Source organism: Pseudopipra pipra, chromosome 6 (assembly GCF_036250125.1).
Source record: "Pseudopipra pipra isolate bDixPip1 chromosome 6, bDixPip1.hap1, whole genome shotgun sequence".
Taxonomy (NCBI): Eukaryota; Metazoa; Chordata; class Aves; order Passeriformes; family Pipridae; genus Pseudopipra; species Pseudopipra pipra.
The window spans coordinates 53,105,823-53,130,329 of record NC_087554.1 but is presented as its reverse complement, the minus strand read 5'-3'; the positions used below and the strand labels follow the sequence as shown (position 1 = coordinate 53,130,329).

General features: G+C 40.8%; 1 protein-coding gene across 10 annotated transcripts in view; it reads right to left on the bottom strand.

Moving 5' to 3' along the window:
- Nucleotides 1-24,507, bottom strand: part of EVL (Enah/Vasp-like) — a 152,674-nt gene that overhangs the window by 58,415 nt on the left and 69,752 nt on the right. For 9 of the 10 annotated variants that reach the window (XM_064659150.1, XM_064659152.1, XM_064659155.1 and 6 more), the window contains exons 2-3: nt 12,800-12,968; nt 5,431-5,608 (exon numbers count right to left, since the gene is read on the bottom strand). In XM_064659150.1, coding sequence (XP_064515220.1) covers nt 5,431-5,608; nt 12,800-12,968 — 347 coding nt within the window. Of the gene's footprint in view, nt 1-5,430; nt 5,609-12,799; nt 12,969-21,668; nt 21,809-24,507 lie in introns of those variants that run through there. The other variant, XM_064659149.1, reaches the window with a different exon arrangement.

Below are 24,507 nucleotides of genomic sequence, written 5' to 3'. Positions count from 1 at the left end.
AAAAATTCTAATGAAAAATGAACTAAATATAACATTAAAAAAATGTATTAAAAAACCTGTGTAGACTTTCATCTGAAATCCAGTGCACTGTAATCTTCACACACATCCTTCACTGACAGAAATCTTGAAAATACTTAGGGCATCTAACTAAGAGAGAGAATGTATGCTATATTCTGCCAGTTTATCTGCTGTTCGATGAATCAATGCTTTATTCTGTTATTTATCCCCTTATTTTGGTGGGATCAAAGTGCTTTCCAAGGAAATTCCTCTCAGCAATACAGAAATGCTGTCACTTCTGTACAAGGATAAAAGCAGACTGACTGAAGGAATGGAAAAATATCTCAAACTCTGAAGAACTTCATAAAATACAACTTATGGGAAAGGTGGCTAGACAAATACCTGTCAAATAATCCTCAGTGGTGGAAAAGAAAAGCCAGCAGATCTTCTAATGAGAAGAAGAGGGTGAAGAGCAATCCTTCTGACTACCAAAATATTCTCCCTGCAGAATTAAGGCTAGGTCTGTGAAGCATCATGTGGGGAGGCATGGGGCTGAACTCTGCACCTTCCATGACCTGAGTCTGTATTGTGTGGTCTTTAAGACACTTAGAACATTATTTATTGCTTTCTTACAAGAAATAAACAAATAAATATATCACTATTAATTTTCTTCAAACGTCTCTCCTACCATTTCATACTTTCCTCCAACTTCTCCCTTAGTCAGAAAAAGAAGCTGACCTCTAACTATGATTAACTCCGCAACAGAGCCCTCTGCTTAAGGCTTTCCAGCATGTGGTGTTTACATTTAGAAATAGGATTTTCATGCATTGTAAACCAACAATAAGTATCCAAGTCCTGAAGGTAAAAAGATCAAAAGAAAAGTGAAAGTTCATAATATGTTTTATTCACGTCACAGGCAGCATTCACCAGTAGCACAGATCAGAGCCTTAATTCTCCTCCAAGAAGTAACAAGTCTTTAAGCCATGGAAGCCCGAGATGCCCCCAGAGCTGGTCACGCCAAGCCACAGAGCTGAGCCACTGCCTCCTTCTGCAGCATGGGAACAGGCAGGTGCTGCCAGGGACCAGCAGGGACTCAAATGTCTGAAGTGTGCAAATAAGGAAGGAAGATGATGAAGAATTCCTTTGCCTGTCCCCAGAAATTTGGGGAGCAAGAAATGAGAGAAAATAGTCTCTCAGGGAAGTGTAACCACTGAGAAGCACTGAGTGCACAGGCTCCAGTTAAGCCCTGCAGAAAGTTACCTTCACCACAGCACTGCTGGATTTCCTACAAAATTACGTCAGGGTAGAACTTGCCCGTTTTAGCCTACTGATATCCTCACTTTGTGTCCTGCTCCAATAACGATGCTGCGCTGCCACCAGTCATTGCATCACATCTAAGAGGATGTAAGCCTTGAAGAATATGAACCTTGTCTGCTTAGCAAACATCAGCCCGTGGGCAGGATCCATACAAAATGCTTTTTCCATAGTCTCCTGGGGCAAGAAGGAGTGATGCTCTGCTCCCAGTGAAACCTGGCTGCAGGTGACAAAGTAAGCTAGTGACACACTAGCTTGTATCAGGTAACTTATGCCAGTGAAAGGTCTATCTTCACAAAGTGGACACCCATGAAAGAAAAACAATTAAATGGGAAGTTGTTTGTCATACTAATGGTCTTACTAAATGTCACCATTAAAGAACTGTAAGCAAGAGATTGGTAATGAGCAAGTCAATGTTATCATTTGCTCTCATTTTGCAGGCTGGCTCAGGACCAACTCCTTGCTTTTTATTGCAAAGGAGAACAGATTAAAGAAATGCATAAGAAAATCAAAGTAATTAGGCATATAAACAAACCGGAAGGTAAACAATTGTGATTTAGTGAGGCAACTGTCAATCTCTAAAGGAAGGACGGTACATATTTGTATTATTATTTTCTTTTTAGTCTTATTTTCTCTAATTTCAGATTATTCCTAACATAGTCATAAGCATCCTTACAAAGCACAAGACTGAGCTGAGTCTGTGTTCACCTCCTCCAAGGTTTGCTTTAGCCCACCCTGAGGATGTGCACTGGGAGAGGCTCTCACCACAGCACTGGGAACTTGGACACATGTAAGATGGCCAGCCCTCTCCACAGGTAAGAGTATGAGCACACTGCCTGCAGAAATATAACTAGACAGAGAATTTAGACTGTGGCTTTTCTCCCAACTTTTGTGCTCTTTGGGATGTCATACCCCTGGGAAGATCCACTCCCCAGCGCTGATCTTGACATGCAACCCAGGTTAACATGCTCTGGCTGTAGGATCTGATTCAGCCTATTTAACCACAGGCATTTAATGAAGCACTTGGTTTAGTTTTCACTCATGCCTCATGTAATCAGTACAGAGAGAGCAGTGCCTGTGGTTGATCTTGGGCGTCACAGTTTCTCTTGTGAGGAGGAGGGACAGTACGGTAATTCTCATCACTTGTTCATAACTGTACGTTCGTTTAAAGTGACCCAGTAATGTGAAAGTCAGCACTACCTAAAAATTATTTCCAACTCCCCAAAACACAGACTGCTATAATTTTTTTAAACTAATTCAGCTTAATGCACCATTCAAAACCCCACGCCATTGCTTTGTGCCAAGACTAGTTATTTTCCCAAATGTTACGGATCCTGACTCCATGTCTGCTGAAGATATGATGCAGTCTCACATTTTCTGCTGTAGTCTACCATGATTAATTTTAGTTTATGGAAGTGGGTGGTAGAATGAAGGGAGAAGCAGCCATGGAAGCCAGAATCTATTCAACTATGGGAAGATCAGAAGTTCCTAAACATAATAATGTCTCAGCAGGGAATATATGAAAAAACTAAACATTAGAAATAGCACATCCCAAGCAGTGCACATAGCATATTTCAAGCTGTAGAGTTAGCAGATAGGGTGTGCTGTCCTATGAATGTGCCAGAGGGAATCTCTGTTTAACACTGTGGTTTTGGTAGAGCATTTTATTAGTGTGTGGAGCAGTTCTGTGAATACAAATGCACCCCTAAAGCTGCCATCCATCTGCATAAGCACATGAGCAACTTTAATACATGGATGCGTAGATATAATAAATACATTTTTTTCCTAATGATTTTTCCATATGAAAAAGAAGACTCTAATGCAGTATGCAGGCAGCAGAATGGATGGAGTATGCAGGCAGTGGCTGTGCCTGAAAAGATATATGGATATGTGTGTTTGTGTGAATTCCTATTTGCATTAATTCATACTCACAAATATATACAGGAGCCTGGAAGAGCAGACCTGAAAAAACGTCTTATACCTTATATCCATTATGGACTTTTGCTGTCAACTTGCACGCTGAGATCATTGCAATAACTGGGAAACTTATGATGATATAAAAGTCCTCAATATAATCTATTATCAACCTGTAACTAATATAAATAAAAAAGAAATATTTATAGAAATAAATTTCATAATGAAAAATAATTAATAAAAATGAGTATTTGAGGAATTTGTTTCATAGAATCAGACATTTTTTTAAAAACTCTCAAATGCTGAAATTATCTTTAAACCAAATTTCAGTTTTTGACAGGCTCAGCTGTAAAGAATGGGATGACTGGAAATCTTTGAAACTTCTAACACTTCAGGTATGAGAGAAAAGGGGTTGTTGAAGACAGAATATTTACCAGACCATTTGTTTTTACAGAAAAGAAAGTAGGAAATTTTTTCATCTGTGACCCAATTCATGTCTGTGTATATGACAACTATGAACTCTAAATGCAAGCTCTTCAGCATAGGCTGCATCTTAAGTCTGTAAAGGATCTAAAGCACACTTTGGTGCGCTAAGTAAATAAATACCCCCAAAAATGCAAAATGCAAATTATTATTTGTTGTATATTCATAAACTTCTCAGAAATTTAATAAGCTTTCAAGTATGCAAAAATACTTTCTTAAAATACCTCTTGTTCTTTGCTAAGAGTAGCCAACATAATTAAAGTATCAACCATAAGACAGTTTCTTTCATTTTAACCTACGTGCAATAAATTCTCATCCTGAGGCCTGTGTTTCCACAAGGCACCTCCCTGAAACAACATCAAAATCCTGCAAAAACCTCACTCCCTTTGGCAGGAAGAGACAGATGGGGAAAAAAAACCAACCTAAACTTAAGGACTCTCAGAAGAAAGGCAGAATCATCACAGGCATTAAACTAATCACTACACCAAGACCATAGTCAAAGTATCCAAATTTGGAGTCTTATTTGGTGGTCTACAGGGACTGAGAGCATCTGAGCAGCCAAAGAGCTTTGTACTCTGCAGATTTGCATAAATTTAGAACTGCTGAATCTTGGCCAGATTTCCTCATGAAGTCTCCTGCTGTGGCACAACTGCAGCTGAAAATGTTCAATCTGAAGAAAGCAGGATTAAGTCCTCAGTATTTCTAAATATAGCTCAGAATTTAAAATACTTCTTGATTTTTGACGACTTTTGAATTTTTCAGCTTAATAGGTCAGAAAAGCAGAATAAAAAATATGAACTTTTATATTACAAATATGCCTTTTAGTAAGACATATTTGTGCATTGAAGGTTGTCAGGCGACAACCTCTCTCTAAAGAGTTGTTGTCCATCGCCAGTGAACACTGCAGTGAAACCTGGATGGCAGCAGGTGATGTAAACCTTGACTCACTGTGTTTGCAAAAGGAAAATAGGGCTGTGGTGTGTATTTTACAGGGAAAAAAAAGACATCACACAAGGACTACTCTGTTCCCAGCCCAGGAGCTGCAGAGAGGTCATGAGCGTGTAACTGAGGGCAGTACTTCATCCAGATACCACAGACCAGAAACTGGTTTCCACTGAGAAACCAGGATGTTATTTTGGGCCCTTCTCAAGCTAGTGCAATGACAAATTCTCAGAACAGCAAACTTTACCACAAATTTTTTCTGCAGTCAAGGTAGTATTGAGGGATATCAATCAATGACCAGAGCACAAGCCTTTACATTTTACCTTCTGAAATAATCAAGGTGCCACACACTCATCTTTTTGAAAGCTGATCCATCAGCTGGAGCTGACACCCAACACACTGGAAACACCAGGTCCAAGTTCTATCTTATAAAATGTTGCTAATTTTGCTCTAGCTTCTGTTTATTTAAAGTTATATTCTGCCTTCTTACATGTAAAACATATACAGATCCACATAAATCAGTGTGCCTACCTGCCTGCTGAGGCATTCCCAAATAACTATGGTGAGTTAAGGTACCATGAAAAATGAGAAGGAATGGAAATAAAACCTGAAAAGATGTACAATTTATACTACAGCAAATGCTGATCTAAAGGCTGTCTACTAGAGGTTAAGTTTTTTTATTATAACATGTTTTATAATGGCATACTATCCAATACAACTGCACTAGGTGATTGATAACAAACATTGTAAAATGTCACAGTTTAATAGAGATTAATTTACCTCCATCTTGTGAGTTCATAATATTCAGAGCAAACAGCATTGCATTGGAGAACGTGGTAGCCTCTTCTTTGCTTGCAAAATTCAAGCCATAGACTTGCCGTGCGTCGCGCCATTGATGAAAGGTAGGTGTTGCTTGATTGTACTTCAATCCTTTCACAATTGAGTAATTAATCACTACCTGTGATTTGAAAGAGAGGGGTAAGGATTAAAAATAGTTCTGTTTACAGTGGGGAAAAAAACCACCCAACCCTTGTGTAAAGGTTAACTAAATTGGCAGAGGCAGTTCCTTTGGCAGCTCCTACATGGCTGTACAGTAAGGCAGTGCGTGTGCCAGTGACAGAAGACCCACATCTAAGGGTGAGATTTACAACAGTTCAATTCAGCCTCGGGGACTTGCAAGCCAGTTTTGCAAAATCTATTACCTGCTCGTGTTTTCTACAGCACCTTCACAGGATGCAGCTGTGCAGATGCTGCAGACAGCTGTCAGGAGCCAGTGCCAGCAGCTGTTGCCCTCTTTTGGAGGATGATCATGCACAATTATTAGAAAAAGAGCCAGACAGAGCTCTTGGCACTAACCCTGCCCTACAGCAGATAAATGTTTTGACTCATTGCACCAGCTCTGCTTTTCTCCTCCCATGCACCTGATCACCACCAGCTTCTTGTGTTGAGAGTTTTTCCTCTAGAATCAGACAGGCAATGACAAAACCAGACAACCACATATTTCCGCTCCCACCTCCTCCCTTGCCGTATGAGTGATATTTTCCAGGTGAGGGGTGACTGCAGCAGAAGGATGGTTCTGTATATTTTGATTTAATCTGCTAAATACAATGCCCTGTTTATCCTTGGGTAGGGCACATGGGACATCCAGCTACACAGTGTAACTGGGATCCAACCAGAAACCTCCAATGCTAAAAGTGTGACCTGATCTAGCGGAAAGGGGAGAGGCAGGAGTGCCCCCTGCACCACTAATAGGCCAGAAGGACGGATGGCACAGACAACATCCCTGAGATACCCATCTGTGCACTGGCAGTGGTACTCTGTTGTGACACAAAGTTAAGAAACAAAATGCCAGCAGAAGGGATAATAATTATTCCCATAACCAGACACAGTACATTGAAAACAACGAAGTTGTAGGAAATGGAGGTTCCCCCTTCATCAGCTCACACAGGCTGGGGACAGAAGGGAACCAGGGACAGAGAACCTTGAAATTATGGGCAGGAAAAGTTCATTGTTTAAATACAGCAAATCTGGTCTTGAATGTTCCAGATTGCACCTGCAAATGGATTTATTTTGGCTGGAGTTTTATCAAGAGCCAGAACAATCCCACATATTCTGATCCTCACTGAAAGTCAATCAATGGAAACCATCACACTAGTTTGGGTGGCTCATATGTAAATTAAATGGGCTGGACACTGGTTTACAGGAGTAGGAAGAGGACTTTTGTGCATGCTGTCCAGGAGCTCACTCTTAGCACACGTCTTCCCATCCTGGGCTTTGTAAGATGGGAGAAACAACTGAAGACAAAGGAACAGAGAGCCAGTAATGAGTCAACTTTGTACACAATATTTACGTTAGAGGTGGATCCCCCACACCAGAAAACCTACCAATACATTTTTGTTGCAGTCCGATTGATCAGCATTTTGGAAAGTTTTCTATTAACACTACAGTTGCAATTAAAAAGCTCCACTGTATTTAATTAGTCCAACAACATTTTTATTAGATGACTGACAATTCTTAATTATAAAGGCAGATTTTTAAAACTAATTTCAAAGACTAATGACTCCTAACTTTGAGTTCTGAATTTTCAGTGGATTGCCAGTTTAAATTGGCAGAAAAATATTAGATGAACACCTAATAAGCAACAAATTGTTTTACACACATGTCTGTTTTTGAAGGATAACACTGTCTCATTGATATAGTTAACAGATATCTATATTAATATACAAAAAATTATGGAAACCAGCAAAGAAGCCACTACGCCGCTAGATAATTACAGATAGACTCTTATTACTAGAATGAATTTACTTTCCTTAGCCATCATTAAACAGTGACATAGCAGACAGTCTTTGAATATTTGGTCTAGCTTTAGGCACAAATATGATAGTCCAACTTTTGCACTCAAACTGGCATCATTATTAAGGTTTCATGCAAATGCACTGGGAAGCAATCAGACCTACACTGCTGTTTTTGACACATTTCATTGAGAGATTCCTGACCTGTGAGCCAAAGGAAGATGCAGCCTACATTTGGTACACAGGCTCCCAAGGGTTACTCCCCTGAAAATGGTAACCACATTGCCAGCATGCTGTGTGGAAATGCAGCCACACCAACCAGAACGAAGTGGAAACTGGTCTCAGCAAAGGCACTGAACTTGCATTATAATCGACAGCTTAGATTGCCTTTTTTTCTTGAAAGCTGGTGACATCACCCCCATTCTTCCACTCAGCCTGTGCCGATGTTGGTCACACTCAAGGAGTTTCTGGAGCATCATGGAGCATCCATGCCTGGATTACTAATCCAAAGTTTTAACATGGACCAATTTTTAAGTTTTCCAATCATTTTTGAGCAATTCACCAAGGGAAGGCACAGTCAGTATCTTCAAGGAAATGTTTAAAAAGACTGTGAGCTTCTACAAGGCTTTCAAAGTGAGTCTTTCTCACCCACTAAAAGAAACTTGAGTTTCAAAGGATGCCACTATCAAAGTCCAAAGAGCACCAGAGTGCGCAATGTATCTGCATAATTAAAGGCAGAAATTGTAAAAACCTATGCCAAAAATTCTTTAATAGAAGTCAGGTAAACTGTTCAAAACCTGCTTCCCCAGATCATCGACCCAAGGAACTCCGAGAATCTGCTCTGTTCTGAGGGTTTGATCCCTTTAGTCGAACAAAGACAGAATTTGAATGTTGACCTTCAGTAATCATCAGCTTGCCTACATATGTAATATTTTGTCTTCAAACTCAGAGTTTGAAACTGGGAAATGAAACTTAAAATAGCCAGAATTTCATTTTATCTCCTTTGGCTCACGTTTATGGAAAATACTACAAAAGAAAAGGGGTTCACTTGCTGTTGTTAGGATTGAGTGCACAAAGGTGTCTTGTACAGATGTTCTGGAGACTCTGCAAGGCACATGATGATTATGAAGTGCTTCAGAGCAGTAATTAACATAAAGGTCTCCCTGTTTGAAGCACAGGGTTTTTTTACAGGTGTTTCTAAGGGATCGTTACTCTAAAGCTTCGTATGTCAGTAAGATAGCATCTGCCAGGTGGAGCAGACCAACAGTTCATCTTTTAAACTTCAGTTGTAGTCTACAATAGGTGAATTGGAGAAGATTACTAGAAATCTTCCAGAAATAAGTAATGGATTTATTCATGACAAACAGTTCTTCCTATAACTCTTCACCTAGAATTTGACTTAAAGACTGAAACACGACATTTTAAATGCCTTTTTTTTTCCTTTTCAACACCCTTTTGGTATTTTATATCCTGAAACAAAGTAGTCTTCTTACTGTTATAAATGTCTGTGCTGTTTTGAACCCTGTTAAATTCTGGATTTCAATGATCTCATATGGCAAGGACAGACCAGGTGTGCACAGCATTAATAAGTTGACATCTTTCTATGTTCCCATCACTGTAACGCTAAAAACAGGTTTGCTTCTCTTCTACTTGGTTCTCTCCATTACCCTTTCACCTCAGTTTAAAGTGTAGGCTCCCTAAGACAGGCAGGGAATTTTAGGATCTATAAAAAAGCTCAAAACTGAGAAGCCCTTCCTTTTGGCTGCTGAGTTGGGAGCTGTCAGCAGTGATGATGGTGGTGGCCAATGGGACTCATGGGAACGGGGCTACAAGGGATTAAATGAGCTTCAGGGCAACACCTGAGGTGTAAACACAGCCAAGATCACAGGAAGAGCTCCCACACAAGTCTCATCCCCATGCTCTTGCTTATTGAACCAGGACAATAAAATTGTTTGTTTCTCCAGAGCATGAAATGGCTCAGACAATTGTTATCGGCTTGGGCCCTTCCACACTGCCTGCGCTCAGGCTCATCTCATAGGGAGCAGACAGGATTGCTAGAACAGGGAGGATATAAAAACTGCTACAGCTAGGCCAGATTCTTTACTCCTGAAAGCAGGCCCAAACCTGATGAACTTCTAGTAATTTACAGCAGTGATTAATTGGTTCTTTATTTTTCAAAAATTGTGGTTAGTTTACATCTCAGACAATTAGCTTTGTGAATTTCTTGCATGGTGACTGAAGCTCACACGTCACCTTTACAACAGCCCATGTGACAACAACAGCTGGCAAGTTGCAACATGGAGGTAAAGTGTGTGATTATGACTGTTGGGCTTCAAGAATCATAGAATAGTTAAGGTTGGAAAAGACCTCTATGAACATTGAGTCCAAGATGAAGGCTGCAAGGAAACATCAAAGATCATGATGTTAAGTGATTGTAATACTGATCTGGCCTTAGCTTCAAACCAGTTCTGGCCTCTGTGGCTACTCCAAAGCTTCAAGAGTCTGCTTGTGGTTTTCTGAAGGTTACCACTCACACCAGCATGAGTCTGTGCAAACCTGCACCTCTGTGCAGAGCAGAAAAGGGAATTCATGTCCTGCTGGTCTGTAACCCAGTCCTGCTTCTACACGCAAAGGATGCAATGAGCATGTCATCCAGACACATAAAGGGAACAAGAGGTCTGGCGACCACTTCCTGGTGGTGAGAATGATGCTCCAGTTCTGCTGCTCTAAAAACCATATCTCTTTGCGGTGAACTTTTTAGACAGTGTCAGCTAGAGAAGAAGATGAATACAGATAAGCAGACAGTGCCGTAAATTCCAACGCATGCACCAAAAAAGGGCTAAATAACAGAAAGGCAGCAAGACAAAGACAAAAAAAGGAGTCTGCAGAAGAATATACATGAAAAATGAAAAAGAGGATGAAAGTTAAAGAATGATGTTATTATAGGTGTAATATAAAAGAACAAAAATTAAAAGGGAAATACTAAAGGCAGGCAGGGATGAAGCCATGAAGATTATTCTAGTCTGTGCCTTGCCAAACAGTATGTAATAAAAGTTGAAATTGTTCCCCCATGGTATTGTTGTGTTATCTATTTTAAACTAATTTCTCAACTCTTGGAAATCTGCGTAGCTCCATTAGCTTCACTATATGCCAAATCACATGTTAGCTGAAGATTGGTCCTTTTCAGATAAATATGTCTTTTCTGGGAAATCAACAGCTTTTGCCAAAACCTCAATTTCAGTGAGATTTAACACAGCCTGAGAGCAAGCACAAATGGCTTGTACACAGAATTACTTTTACTGAAATTCATTTTTTTCTCATTAAATGCCAATACTTAGCAAGTCTAGCAAGCTTATGATTCCATGTGAGACTTATATAAAATATATTAAACTCTGAATCTTGAGACTTTCAGTGTTCCTTTGAATACTACTATGCCACATGCTGTCTTGAATATATTTTATTCATAATATTGGATTTTTGCAATCATATATAAGGTGAACAGTTTGTTTTAGACCATTTTAGGTGACTAAGGTAATAACCTATACTTTCTGTTTGTTTGAGGAGGGATTTTTAGTCTGTAAACTTTAGAAAAATATATTCTTCTATGTGCTTCCTTCTTAATTGAGATGATTTTTAGATAGCATGCAGGCTCTCCGTAAGCTGGAACATTTGAAAGCAAATAGAATGTTAATGCAATGTTTAAAGTACAGCTCAAGATTCGAGTTTTTAAGATGTCCTACTCTTTAATTGTATAGTCTGATTAAGACAGACCTCTGGTACACAGAGGTACACCTTAAGTATCTCCCTTGCATATATATGTTGACTTTATGACTTCTGCTTGTTATACACCAGCCATTCAGTCCCATCTTAGATTGTAGTCACATGAAAATCATTTACATTCACCTGCTGGCTATGCAAAATAAACAGCTGGCATAGCTTTGTACAAAGCAGTACTGCCTTTCACAACTGCCTAAGAAGCCATTGTATTTAATTTAGTTTTGAAAATATTTTCTATTTTGGAATGGGATTAATAGAATTAATATGACTCCTTTGCTCTACTGAGAAGCATAAAAGCCATTGCAAAACTTCTGGAAGACGTTTCAAAAGTGCACTGCAAGGAGCTGAAAACCCATGTGCTCAAAACCCACCTATTTCTGTTCTGCTTTTCCTTTTTCGGTGGTGACTCTATATATGGACAGTGCAGCAAAGTCTACCATTTCCAGTATGCAACCTAACTAACTTTTCCCATTGGCCCAAGCATCATTACAGCTGACAGCTGAGAGAGATCACCTGCATTTCCGTAAGCAGATCGATCAATTCAACATCTGTGGCAGCTCAGAGGTGCCCTGGCTCCTGCCGTCTGGACTAGCTTGACTTGGCTTGACTTGCCCTGCTCACCTCACCTTCCCAGAAGGCAACAACACTCTCTGAGCCAACAGGCAATCAATCAATCTCCCACTTCTTCCTCATTCTGCTGCCAGCCAGAGGGCTCGAGGTGAGCACAAGAGGTGGGCAGCCTGGGCAGGCTGGGCTGCCACCGCCACACCAGCCTCACGCCAAATACACAGAGGGAGCCCCCAATTCTGAAATTTCTGCTCTAAAATGCAGATGGAACTGCAGTACTGCACTGCTACTCCACCCAAGTAAACTTTTGCTTAGGGTATAATTGTGACATTTGGTTAGGGAGCTTCTGACAGCACACACTGCCTGGCACACCATGAGCCAGGCTGCCCGGAGCCACACTGTGCCAGCCCTGGGCTGAGCACTGGGCTTTGGTGGCTGATCAGACTGGGGGCCTGATCTCAGTTCTGGTAATCTAAATCCCATATAACTCCTTTAATACCCGAGGAGGTCCTGCAGAATTAGGTTGCTGTAAATCAGATCACAATGTGCACCTAGGATTTTAAAGTGCATTACAAGGAACTAATTACTTAACATGGCAATGTAACAATCACACTTAGTGAGACAGCAGTGGATTTTAATATAATATATTACATTTTTAGAAAATTAAATAAAATAATATTTTATTGTAGCACTAAATCCAAGTAAAAAGTAATTTTGGGGGAGCTGAGAGCAAAATCCACAGAATGAAACAAGAGTAATTTCACAAGAAAAAAATGGAAGAGGGGAATAACATTAAAATCTCTCTGGCATCTACCAAAATTTCTTTTTTCAAAGAAGGAGTAATAACCTATATTACATTCTGTGTGCAAAAAACTGTACAAAATCTGAACGACTGGAGTAAACAGACTTGTAGGCACCTTGCAGGGAGCAGGAAATGTTGCATTGGGTGTAGAACTGAGGTTACTAAACGAGATCAAAGGTTAATTTACAGGAAACTTGATACAGTTACTCACTTGTTGATCCTGCAGTTTAACTCCAACTACCCTGAAGGTGTTCGTGGCCGTGTTGTGGTATATGTTGATTCTGCTGAATCCCTGCTGTCCAGGTTTGATTGGCACCCATTTCTTACTGGTATCGTCATAGACCATAACTGAAGCTCGGGCTTGGCAAATACTCTGTTCACTGGAGAGTGAAAACAACAAAAACAAGAAAAAAAGGCCGTGAATTTGCTGCTTCTTACCACAAACTTGTAAAGGAGAAGAAACCAAGAGAAACTATCAGAACTGCTTACAACATATGTTTTATAAGAGATCTGCAAATCCTTTGACTGTGATCTGTTAAATTAAAGTTGACATGTATGTGTTCATAGACTTAAAAAGCCTCTTATATGCTGCTGTTTTGAACTGATAATCTATTTTATATAAAACATTAAGCCCTGAGACAGAACCTGCATCACATAAATGTTATGAAAACTGTCCAACAGTATGAATGCTCCATTTATTTTATGTACCTATTGGCAAGTGAAGCCTTTCACATTTGCATGAAAACCTACCAATATTTTACAGCTTGCTGACAAAACAAACGTGACATCCACAGCTGAGTTATACATTTAAAACTGGAAGCAAGCAGACCTTGAACCAGAAGCCATGTTAGGTAAACTGAAGAAATCAATTAAGTTAATCCATCTGATGCCTAATACCCAGACCTGCTGACGCACTTAGAGGTCCCAGAATACACGGTGCAAAACACACAAGAACTCTTTTTTCCTTCATCCTAGTAGCAAAGAAAGTGGGAAACGGGAATCCATGAATGTCTGCATTCCAGCATTAAAGTACCTACACTTTGTATAGCATTAATAACTATTTTTCTCCTTTAGATTCACAGAAATTCCTTAGTTCTTTACCTCTTACTCGCATATCCTGACTAACATACTGGAATGGTAATAAAACACACCCATCATGAGCAAGAAATGCCACTGGCAAATGATGCTGTTGAGGTGACATGTCAATATAGATCAGGATTTCAATTCTCTTGACTTCCCAGTCACTTTTCTTACACCAGAGGAAATAAGAGTTCCTAATATGAAGAAAAAACCGAATCCTGCAAATTTTGAAGATGTAAGATTTTTAATGTAACAGGGATATTCAAAAAGCAAATAGACCTAAGATGTTAGACCTAAATGAAACTATGCAGGATATATGCCCTGCAAAACTTTTAAGTTCACGAGTGTCCTCTTAACTTTAGACCTATATATATATGTGTATGTATATATGTATATATATACATATACACACACATACCTCCCTTCCTGAGCCCAAGATGTATTAAATAATTTTCCACAATGCAATATCAAGCACTAATCCTCTTTGCACACAAATCTTTTTTTCCTCCCTTCTTTGTTTGCTTTTACCTCCCTAGCATACACACACAAATACATGAGAAGCTCCTGGGTGATGCTAAACCATATTGCTGCACTGCCACCACGCCAAATTACACCACCTGTAAATCATACCAACTGCTGCACACCCAAAGCCGCCTGACCCCGTCACTGTCATCATTTTAATGAAAGGGAGCACGTTACTGCAAGTATTAAGAGGATCTGGGTAGATTACAGCAGCAGTTTTCGATCTTTTCTGATTTGTGGGTCTCAAAAAGATTTCCAAGGCAGATGCATCCCCCATGGTACACTAAAGCCTACTGACTCTGGCTTGTTTTATCAGTCACTTCACACAGCCTCCAGGTAGCCCACAGACCTCCTCCAGGCTGCGGGTAAGAGCCTGAAAACTCCTCACAGGATTTACAGAGAGAGTAAGGACACTGGCAGACATCTGCATAAAGAACAATGTAAGAAAATTCAGGATAAACTGTATTTTTATTATGTAGCATGGAAACAGCTAAATTCTGTTATTGGAGCAATATATTCAGATCAGAAAGACTAAACATTATTTTATCTATATTCTTCTTCAGAATTTATAAAATTCAGCTCATCCACCAGTTGCTGTTGCTTTGTTACGAGAGATACCTGGAGAACAGCTGTGCCTCTGCTGATTTACTTACCCAGCAAATACCTCTCTCTTCTTTTTTTTTTTTAAGGTAAGCTAATGTCTTGTGGCAGCTCCTCCATATCTGACACTAGCAGCTGAGGGATTTGAGCTCACTCCAGCCTGCCTAATCCTCCAGCTGGTGCAAGAGCCACAGCTTGGCAGCAGTGGCAGCATTGCCTGCATCCTCCAGACCTGCCTGGGGATGCCCAGTCTGTCTTGGATTCACAGATGGGGAGAATGGGAGAGAAATATACCAGCAAAAAGGCAGGTACACTGGATTAGCTTTGCCATGTGGAAGTAGAATGGCCAAAAATAATCCTCAGTGCAGTCGTGTGGCTGAATGGTGACCACCTGTCTGTGCTACGAGGTTCCATCTTCAGCTCCAGAGGTGAGGGGATCATCAGCTGCCTAGGGCACAGTAAGCTCCTGCCCAGTGAGCCCGTGGGATCCCAGAAAACATTATCCCTGGGAGAGTCACACTCGGCCAATGTGACACCATGTTCTTCCCCTCAAGCCTCGCCAGTCACTACAAGCCTCACTGTACACTAAAGTCAGCAAGAGCACATCAGTGGTTTCAATCAGAGCAAGCCTCGGACCCAATGTTGTCTGCATTTCAGGTGGATTTTGGAACCCACAATTATCATTAGCTTCTTAATTAGTCAAAATTAATTAAATTATCCTTCCATACAACAACAAGAATACACCTAACCATACAGTCGCCAGGGCCTTAACATGGCATTACTCATAATGCCATATCCAGGTTCCAGTAGATATGGCAACTTTGCCTTCAGCCTTTGCTGTCACTAAAATAGACAGCATATAACCTGCTACTGCCCCGTGACTGAAACACAGATATAGACCTCAGGAGCAATATTTAATGCATGATGACCAATTGTTACTGTAACATAAAGCAACAACACATTGAGCTCAATCCCTGCTCTCCTGCAGTCAATGGAAGTTTTTCATCATTCATTTAAATGGAAACAGGATTAAGCCTGTTATCTGGCCTCCAGTGAAATAACAGAAAGGAACATAAAACAAGTACAGCACAAGGGGAATCCATTCTTGCAAACCACTTCATCAATTTTTCAACACCCAAAACGCTCCTAGGGACCCATTGCTAGATTGCTTTCTCACCCTAAATGGAGATGTAACTTTTCATCCTGAAGATTTTTACTCTCCTACACATAAAAGGCACAACTGTCCCACTGCTACTTTAAGAGACTTCCCTGAAAACAGCTCAGAAAATGTTGCTCATAGAAAGGTCAGTGAGAATCTCTGTATTACTCTCTGTGGAGTACATTATTTTAAACATAAATCAAGCATCAGTAGTTTCACAAAGATCCAGCAAAAGTTTTGGTTATTTATTATTTATTTGGTTATACTTATGTCAACTACACATGACAGGTAACAAATATGGGTCTTAGTTGCACAATTGTGCATAGTCACTTTCCTCCTCCACGAGAAGAGTTTGTTAGATATTAGCATTTATACACAAAATTATGATTGGAGACTTCTAGAACTTGCTTTATTTTCCTAATACACAAAAGTTACTGAAAAATGGGTATATGTTGGAGGTCCATTAAATTTCACATACCACATCAAATATTACTAACTCCCCTACTGATTTTTTATTTTACATTAACGTGCAGTCAGACTCATCCACCTGAGTTCCCACCATAGGAAATGATGTATAAAAAATATAAAAATTGAAACATAGGTCTTGATTACAAAATCATTCAGATTTGCTCTTAACATCTACTCCAACTCTGAGGCAGATTTAAGATATCTTATTTAAATGTGGAGGGGAAGGGGTTCTTCCTCGGGATCCAAATATTCACCCTTATTTATTCTGAAAGCATTTTCTCTCAGTGCTTTACATCTGTGGGATGGTAAACATCTGCACCAGTACCACTTGTTTGCCTGAAGTTAAAGCAAATCTGCTTAACTTCCCATCTGACAGAAGCAGGCTGCACTGGGAAATCCTTCATTCACAGCGGGTACCTAAAATCCAGTGTTTGCTGTTGAGATTTACAGAATATTGTTTCAATATTACAAACCTATAAATTAAAAAAAAAATGTTTGCAGATTATACAATTTGTTTCATTCTGTGTAACCCATTTTCACCCACTCTCTTCCATCTCTTGTGTTTAGGGTTCATCTTCAAAAATTAGCAGATTGGCTAATTTGGAGTTAGCCCTTCTTGAAAGGGTCAGTGTTGATCCTTTTTGCCCAACCCTGGTGCGTGTGGGCAGCCAAGCACACACATGGGCTGGCCCCACAGATTTGCTGTATCCTCCTTGCTTTGGTGTCAGCAGCACTGCCAGCCCTAAATGAGTCAAGTGAAACTCAAGGTACCAGATAAGGTACTACTGTATTTGGGGAGAACAGTCAAGGAGTAGCAATGAGGCTGCACTTTGAGGCAGTGCTGCAGAGGAGGTGCTTTCATCCTGAAATAACACTTCTCTCTTCTTCCATCTGTGCAGAACTTGAAAAAACGCAGCTCTTTCTTCCTGGCTTTTAGTAAATGTATGATTACCAAGAACTATAGCCAAAAAAGAGCCACAAAGGAGTACAGGAAAGATAACACTGGGAATCTTTGGGAAAATATCTGGGGTTTTTTGTGAATTACCACACAAGACAGTGCATGGCTTGACATTATCTGGCTGACCACAAATGATTAAGTAGCAGGAAGAAATATAGGGGTGGGGGGGAAACAAATGACAGAAATTTCTATGGAGGCTGGTAATGGAGGAGCCATGGATCAGATAAAAGTCCTCCTGCTTCACTCTGCCTAGACCAGTGGGTTATCCAAACATACGAGCTAAAATCTCAGGTCGGAACCACAAAAAACCTGTTATAGAGAATAAACAGGAAAAAGAGAGCAAACCATAATGTTTGGAGGCAAGTCTTTGGCTCTGAAAGGTATCCAAGACTTTTCTCTCTTGTCCCTGACTGGGAAAAAGACAAGTGGCCAAACTGCAATGTGCTCCTTCACTGACCTGTTTTCTCTACTTACAAGGTTATCTTCTTATGAACAAAACTTTTGCAGAGTATGGCATTGAGGCACTGAGCCCAGCTCTGACCAGCTGGCTTGTGCAGAGCCTGCCATGGACCAGGGTTATCCCAGCCCAACCCTGGACCCCTTGTCCAGCACCAACCTACCCAGAGGTCACCTCTCCAGGGATAACGGGAGAGGTTTACAATACTTTCTCCTAGAGCCAGGACAACATCCTACAGCTTTTGGAGGGTCACCAAATCATGCTCACAAAAGGTGTAACAAATATCCACGGCCAGCTAACTTCAGGATGAAACACCTAATTGTGTGGGCTCTACTCCAGCATGCCAGGTGGATCTGGACACTTCCACTATCCTTCATATTTACAGATGCAACTGTATCCTTGGGGCAGAAGCTCTCTTAGCACACACTGTGAAAGCTCCCTGACAGAAATCAAGCTCTCATGCTTTGAATCTATTACGGATCTACTTTGTTTCAAGCTGCTTATTATTCTCTCACCTTCAAACAACTCTTTTCTGGCATTCATAGGAAATGCAAACAGCTATTTTCACAAACATTTTTCATTTCCATCTCCCACACATTTGCCCCATAACCTTTAAAAGATTAATAATTAAAAATTATGTTGGACTGATCTAATAATTCTTATTGGTGTGAGAAATTGTTAATATTACTTAGCCCCAGGTTTGTCCTACTTGAGAACAAAACCTCAGCACATAGAATGTGTGAGATAACGCACAAGCCATTTAACACATCTCACTCTACTTGTCCACTGAGGCTGCCACAGAAAGTCACACTTGTGTGGTTAAACGTGACATGCAAGAAATTGCTGATGCTGATTTAAGAAGCTGACAGAATATTCTCCATATCAGCTTGAACAGCTAATGTAAGTTCAAAATCCTGCATATGGAAATGTGTGATCTGTGCAGTACACCTCAAAATTACTAAGCTACAATTCATGTTCCTGCAGTATCTTAAAGTTGTTTTCACTATAACAAATATAATAATGACTGAGAGGTAGGGTAAGTGTTTAAGTAGTAATCTGAAACAGGTGGACATTTCTCTCCGACCACTGGATTTAGAGAACAAAAAAACCTGAGACACCCTCTGAACACAAGGCAGTCGGGTCATTCTGGCCATGCAGACTGTATCTGAGATCTGAGCTCATTACAGATAAAGTTGCTGCAGTGCAGTGGCTCTCCAGCCTTCCCACCAGAGGTTCACTGCCAGCTTTGCTTATGACCACATTTCTCATTGGAAGCCTTATTTCCCTGTGACACCTTCTGGGACTTCCTTTTCAAAGTCTACTTCCCTCTGCAACCAAACTTGCAGCACAGCTGGTGTCACCATCGTACACCCTCCTTCCTCCCAGAGCACTGAAGAACTTCCTCAGCAATGCAGCAAGACCTCATAGGGAAAATACAGTATTTAGCCACTTGATCACACAAGAGCAGCTCCACAGGGACTTTACATCCAGACAGGAGCTTTTAATCCTCAGTGACATGCAGATGCTTGAATATGTTATAGCAGATATTAAGAATAATAGCAGTCACACTTTCATATATAATATGGAGGTGCCACAATGACTATGTCCATTTTCTGGCATCCCTTGAAAAACCAACCCATGCACCCAGTGGTCAGAAGTTCTCAATTTGCATTCACTCCTGGTTGCCTACTTGTGCAGAGACCTACACAACAATGCTGCAACTCCTGGTTGCCTACTTGTGCAGAGACCTACACAACAATGCTGCCCCTTGCCCCAGTCAGCCTGAAGTGAAGTCCAGTTCCCAGAGGAGCTGCTATTTTTTGGTCTCCTGCTCAGCTTGCCTGTTCACATTGAAGATCTGCCTTTGGTGCTGGGGTTTGGCTGCACTGCAAAAGGGAGATGAGCCTTTCGCACTGAGCATCTGCTGCAGGTGCCTGGCCATCACCTTTCTCCACTGTTAAACTCCAGCATCTAAAGAGTTTAATATTAAATAATAAGAAGAAAATAGTAAAAATACGAAGCTCCCTTCAGAAGTAGCTCTCAAAAAGACTGACGCTGTTAAAAAAAGGTACGACATACCTGCAAGACAAGTACCTTATTTTATAGAGCAGTAAATGGAAATACTGATAACCTACAATATTATCAAGAGTAAGATGAACACCAGTTTACCTCCACAAGAAAAAGGATCAAGAATTACTCTTCTTTCTGCTAGGAATAAGACATTAATATTTAATTCTCCCTTATTACACAGGCATACCCAGTGGGAATTGATTGACATGTCCAGTACCTGCTGCAGACAGGTCAGCTGGAAACCAGAGTTTATGAGGCATCCAGGTCTCACACTAAGCCAGAACTTTGGCAGATGAGTTGCTAAATTTGGGAACACGCACGCAATCCTGGCATGACCAGAGAAACTTGCATAACCTTCTGTCACCCCTCAGTGCTCTCGAGCACAGGAAAAGTGAGTAGAAATACAAAAAATAAATACAGTATGCAAAACGTTAAAGCAGCAGAACAGATGTTCCACCTGGGCCTGACTGTCAGTCCAGAACAACTCAGTCCTCAGCACTGCTGGCAAAAGTCCGTGGAGAGCCCTGACCCTTCGGTGTCCGCCGCGACACTGAAATAGCACATCTGCCAATCAGCGGAGATTTGGGGCCAGCAGAGCAGCCACAGATTGATGCCCTTGTAAGCCTGCACATCTGCTTAGTTTATGCTGCTGAGATTTTCAAACTATGTGGTGTTGTTAATTTTAACCCATCATTCTTCTGGCAGGTTTTGCAAACTGAAGCATAAGAATTCAAATGACTATAAGGGGAACTTCAGTCACCAGTATCTCAACTCAGCATCTTAAAACATGCTTAAAGAGATCTGCTTTGCAAAAGGTACTTCACAGAGGAAGTGGTGTGATTAAGAGAAGTGCCACTGCTGCTGGGCAGCCAGACTCCCAGAGCCATGCCATGATCTGGGAACCTTTCCCTTCCAATTTCCAACAAGGCAGTGTCACTGCTGTCTCCTAATGGAGAAACTCTACTGCTCCATTAATGCTTTGATTCACACAGCATTTCTTTCTGCAGTGAAGTGTGGTTCACTTTCAGATTTTGCATACCACCTTGAAGATATATTTTGGGAGTTCCTAAAAATAAACACCAAGTAAATGTTTAGAAGTTCCTAAAAATTAGTCAAGTAAATGTCCTGGAGAAACACTATGAACTCAATTAATCAAAAACAATAAAAAAGCAACTTGACTGGATCAGGTTGCTATTAATACAAACTATTTCTCTTTACCCTTAAATGACAGAAATAAAAACGAGAAGTAACTAATCTGGTAAAATACACATTATGCAAAACCTGAAACTGGACTGTCAAGTGAAAATACATGGCTGAAAGCTCTCACTCATGGGCTTTGAAAAGGCTTTGAAAGATCATAATCATAACTAATGACCAGGAGAGGCAGACTCGTAAATAAATAGACAGAATCAGCATAAAGGTCTTTCATTAAAGCTGGCATTGCTTTGCCTTGGTTTCCCTTCAATCCCAGAAGAAATGCAAATAAACCTGTGACAACTCCCCTGGAGCTGATGGAGGCAGACCAGGAATGAAGGACGCTCGCTTCATCAAGTCAGCTTCTCCCTCACTGCCAGGGGATGCATATTAATGTACCATTGCCATAAAAACTTAATTACCATTTTATACAATTATAAATTATTCTACAAGGTTATAACCAAAACACAGACCTTCTATGTTTATCACAATATGTGCTCTCCTTCCCATCCAGTCACATTAACTCTGGTCAACAAATTCCCTGCCACTGTGCATGGTCCCCAGATACTTACGTGCCTGCCATCGAGGGGGACCTGGTCAGGCAATCCCACAGGAGTACACACTCAAATCCGGCACGTGTGCCTAAATCCAAACAGTCTACTTCACCTGAGCAGAAGACAAATTTGGCAGGGAGACAAGCCAGGAGTCTCTATGAAGGCTTATAACCAAAACAGGAAAGGGAAGCACTATTGAGAGAGCAGAAGGGCAGGAAGTAACACTATTACAAGAAGGGGCGGGGAAGGGACTTTAAAGAAGAAATGTATTATTTCTTATAACCGCTTTATTGAACAAAAGTACAAACAATATAGATTAAGAATAGATGCGCCGCCGTTGCCTCATTGGAGGCACAGATATTAAAAACTTTTTGCTTATTTTCTCAAGGAACAGGTTCGCTGTCCAGGCAAAAGCAAAAGCAAACAAAGCTCAGACCCAGAAAAAAATTGCTGTTATTCATTTATGGCATGGGTGTTTACACAGTGCAGAACCAAACCCAGAGGCCCCAGTGGTATCAAGGGCCCCATTCCACCTTGTAGCCAACCTGGGATCCTGGTGGCTGGCTGGGGTCCAGCTCCAGCCCAAAACTTTTAAGTGGCACAGCATGGTGCAAAATTTTGTATTTCTCACCTACTTTGATGCCTTTTGCCCATCCGCCCAAACTTGACATGGAGCAGAGGCAAGCAGACACCAGGTAATTTCCCAAAGCACCCCACAAAACTTCCCAAAGCACCCCACAAGCTGCAGAGCTGCTCAGCTCTTGAAGAACTGCTGGAAACACAGCAAGAACCCATGATTTTACCACGGAGGCACACAGGCTTTCTCTTGGAGTCAGCACCAGACGCTCTGAAGTCTCCACTAATGAGCGCAAAACCTGCAGAGCCCTGAGGAGACCAGTCCTCAGGAGATTGCACAATTCCTGACATCCTTGCAGTGGTTGCAGAGTGCAACATACACTTGAATAGCCTTAGATCCCTGTTTAATACATCAAGAAGACAGGAGTGTAAGAAATAGACTGAATTTGGCAAGGCACGCCAGATACGTAAACCCTTCAGCGCAGTTTCTGCTGGGGAGCAAGGGCTGCAAACACTGCTCCATCTGAGCAGAGTGTTTTTCACCTTCACTGGTTTTCCTGTTACAAGAGATTACTTTCATGGTTCAACTGAAAGACCTACAGAAACTGTTGGTGAAATGGCACCTAGTAAAAACATGGGTGTGAAAATCTGGTTGCTCTCATGATTGGCAGTGCATGGCCCATTCAGATGTAGCGTCTGGTTCCTCTGCAGAAACTCTCTGTATGACTGAAGAGTTTCATTTTTCAACTGACGGGGAAGTTTAAAATCAACATGAAATAAAGTTCTTACTGACATTCAAGCACATATTTTTCTGCTGTGATTTTTTGCTCTATTTTTTTTCTGTTTAATAAAGCATTTTATTATCATATTCCTAGGATTTCTATTTGGCTGCATTTTCCTGACACTACACCTTTCTGCTTTGAGATCTGTGTGCATTTTGGGCACTAGCTTGTTTTACTCAAAAAATCCTGCTTTTCATGAATTTAAAATCTGACATCATTTGGAGTCAAGTGGCATTTTCTCTGTAGAGCTCACACACTGCTTAGGCTATTATTGTAGAGTTTGTCAGTGCAAATAGTACTTTACTGCACGTATTAGAAAAGGACATAACCTGAAAAACGCATCTCCAAATAAGTATGGACACAAATCACTAATTGCCCAGATCAGCCACACTGTCTCCACTGTTCTATACAGAAGGATACAGGAAGATGGACTAAGCAAAGATCTGAGGAGCCTTTTTATTTCTCTGATGTCTTGTGTCTGAGATAGATACGGTCACTGATTTGGGGGGAAGGAGACAGCACTTAGTAGTCAGAATAGTCTTCCTGCTAAACCAAGCAGATATGATTCTCCTTACTCACAAACATCAGCTACAATAATATCAGCTAGAAAAGCCTGGTTTTAAAGATTTGTTTCTCCTGAACACAAACACCTTTGAGCACACCTGAAAACTCCCAGCCTCCCCCCAGCTCCTGCTAGCACCGTGCATGCCAAAAGTACAGCAAAGAGCACTACTGACACATCCAATGTCACCCTAGGAAATAGTGACAGTGAGTAGGACAAAGCCCAGCATTGCCTCTCCGTGCCCCTTTGATAAGCCAAATTAATTTCATTAAGCACTGCAGCATACATTCCAGCAGAAGTGCCTCTAATCACCTCTTTGCATTGCTAAAATGCCTCCATGGCCCTGGACTAGAAAGGGAGCACTTAGAAGGAAAAGACTCTGTGACAAATGACACGTAAGACCGAGTAGCTTCTATCCAGTCCTCACAAAGGACCATATGCTGGATAAACAGATTATTTCAGTCATGTGTTGAGATCTGTGTGAGCAGATCAGGATTCCCAAACACAGAAGCGAAGCTTTAGTTGCAATTAAATGAATATTCCCATAGGTTTCTGAGTAGCACGTCTGCTGGCCATGTACTAGGCTTTCATGTTCCAAGGACACCCAAGTATTGTATTTGCTTTCTTTTGGAGAGTTTCATTACCAGATGAATTGTGATTTGTATAAGATAATAATGTCATATATTTTTCAATCCTTAGAGCTATAGGCTGAACCCAGAAAAGTGAGTGCCACAGCCTCAAAATGACTCATCTCCAAACACAAAACCCAGACAATTTTTAAGAATGAAATGAAGCACTGTGGAATGTGTTGTGCATACTATTAAAAACCCCTCCACAATCATAATATAAAACTGTACCCACCTAAGAGTTATTTGAGTAGACACGATTAAACCACTTTTTTCATAATACGCATTTCACACCTTCCAAATAAATTTAT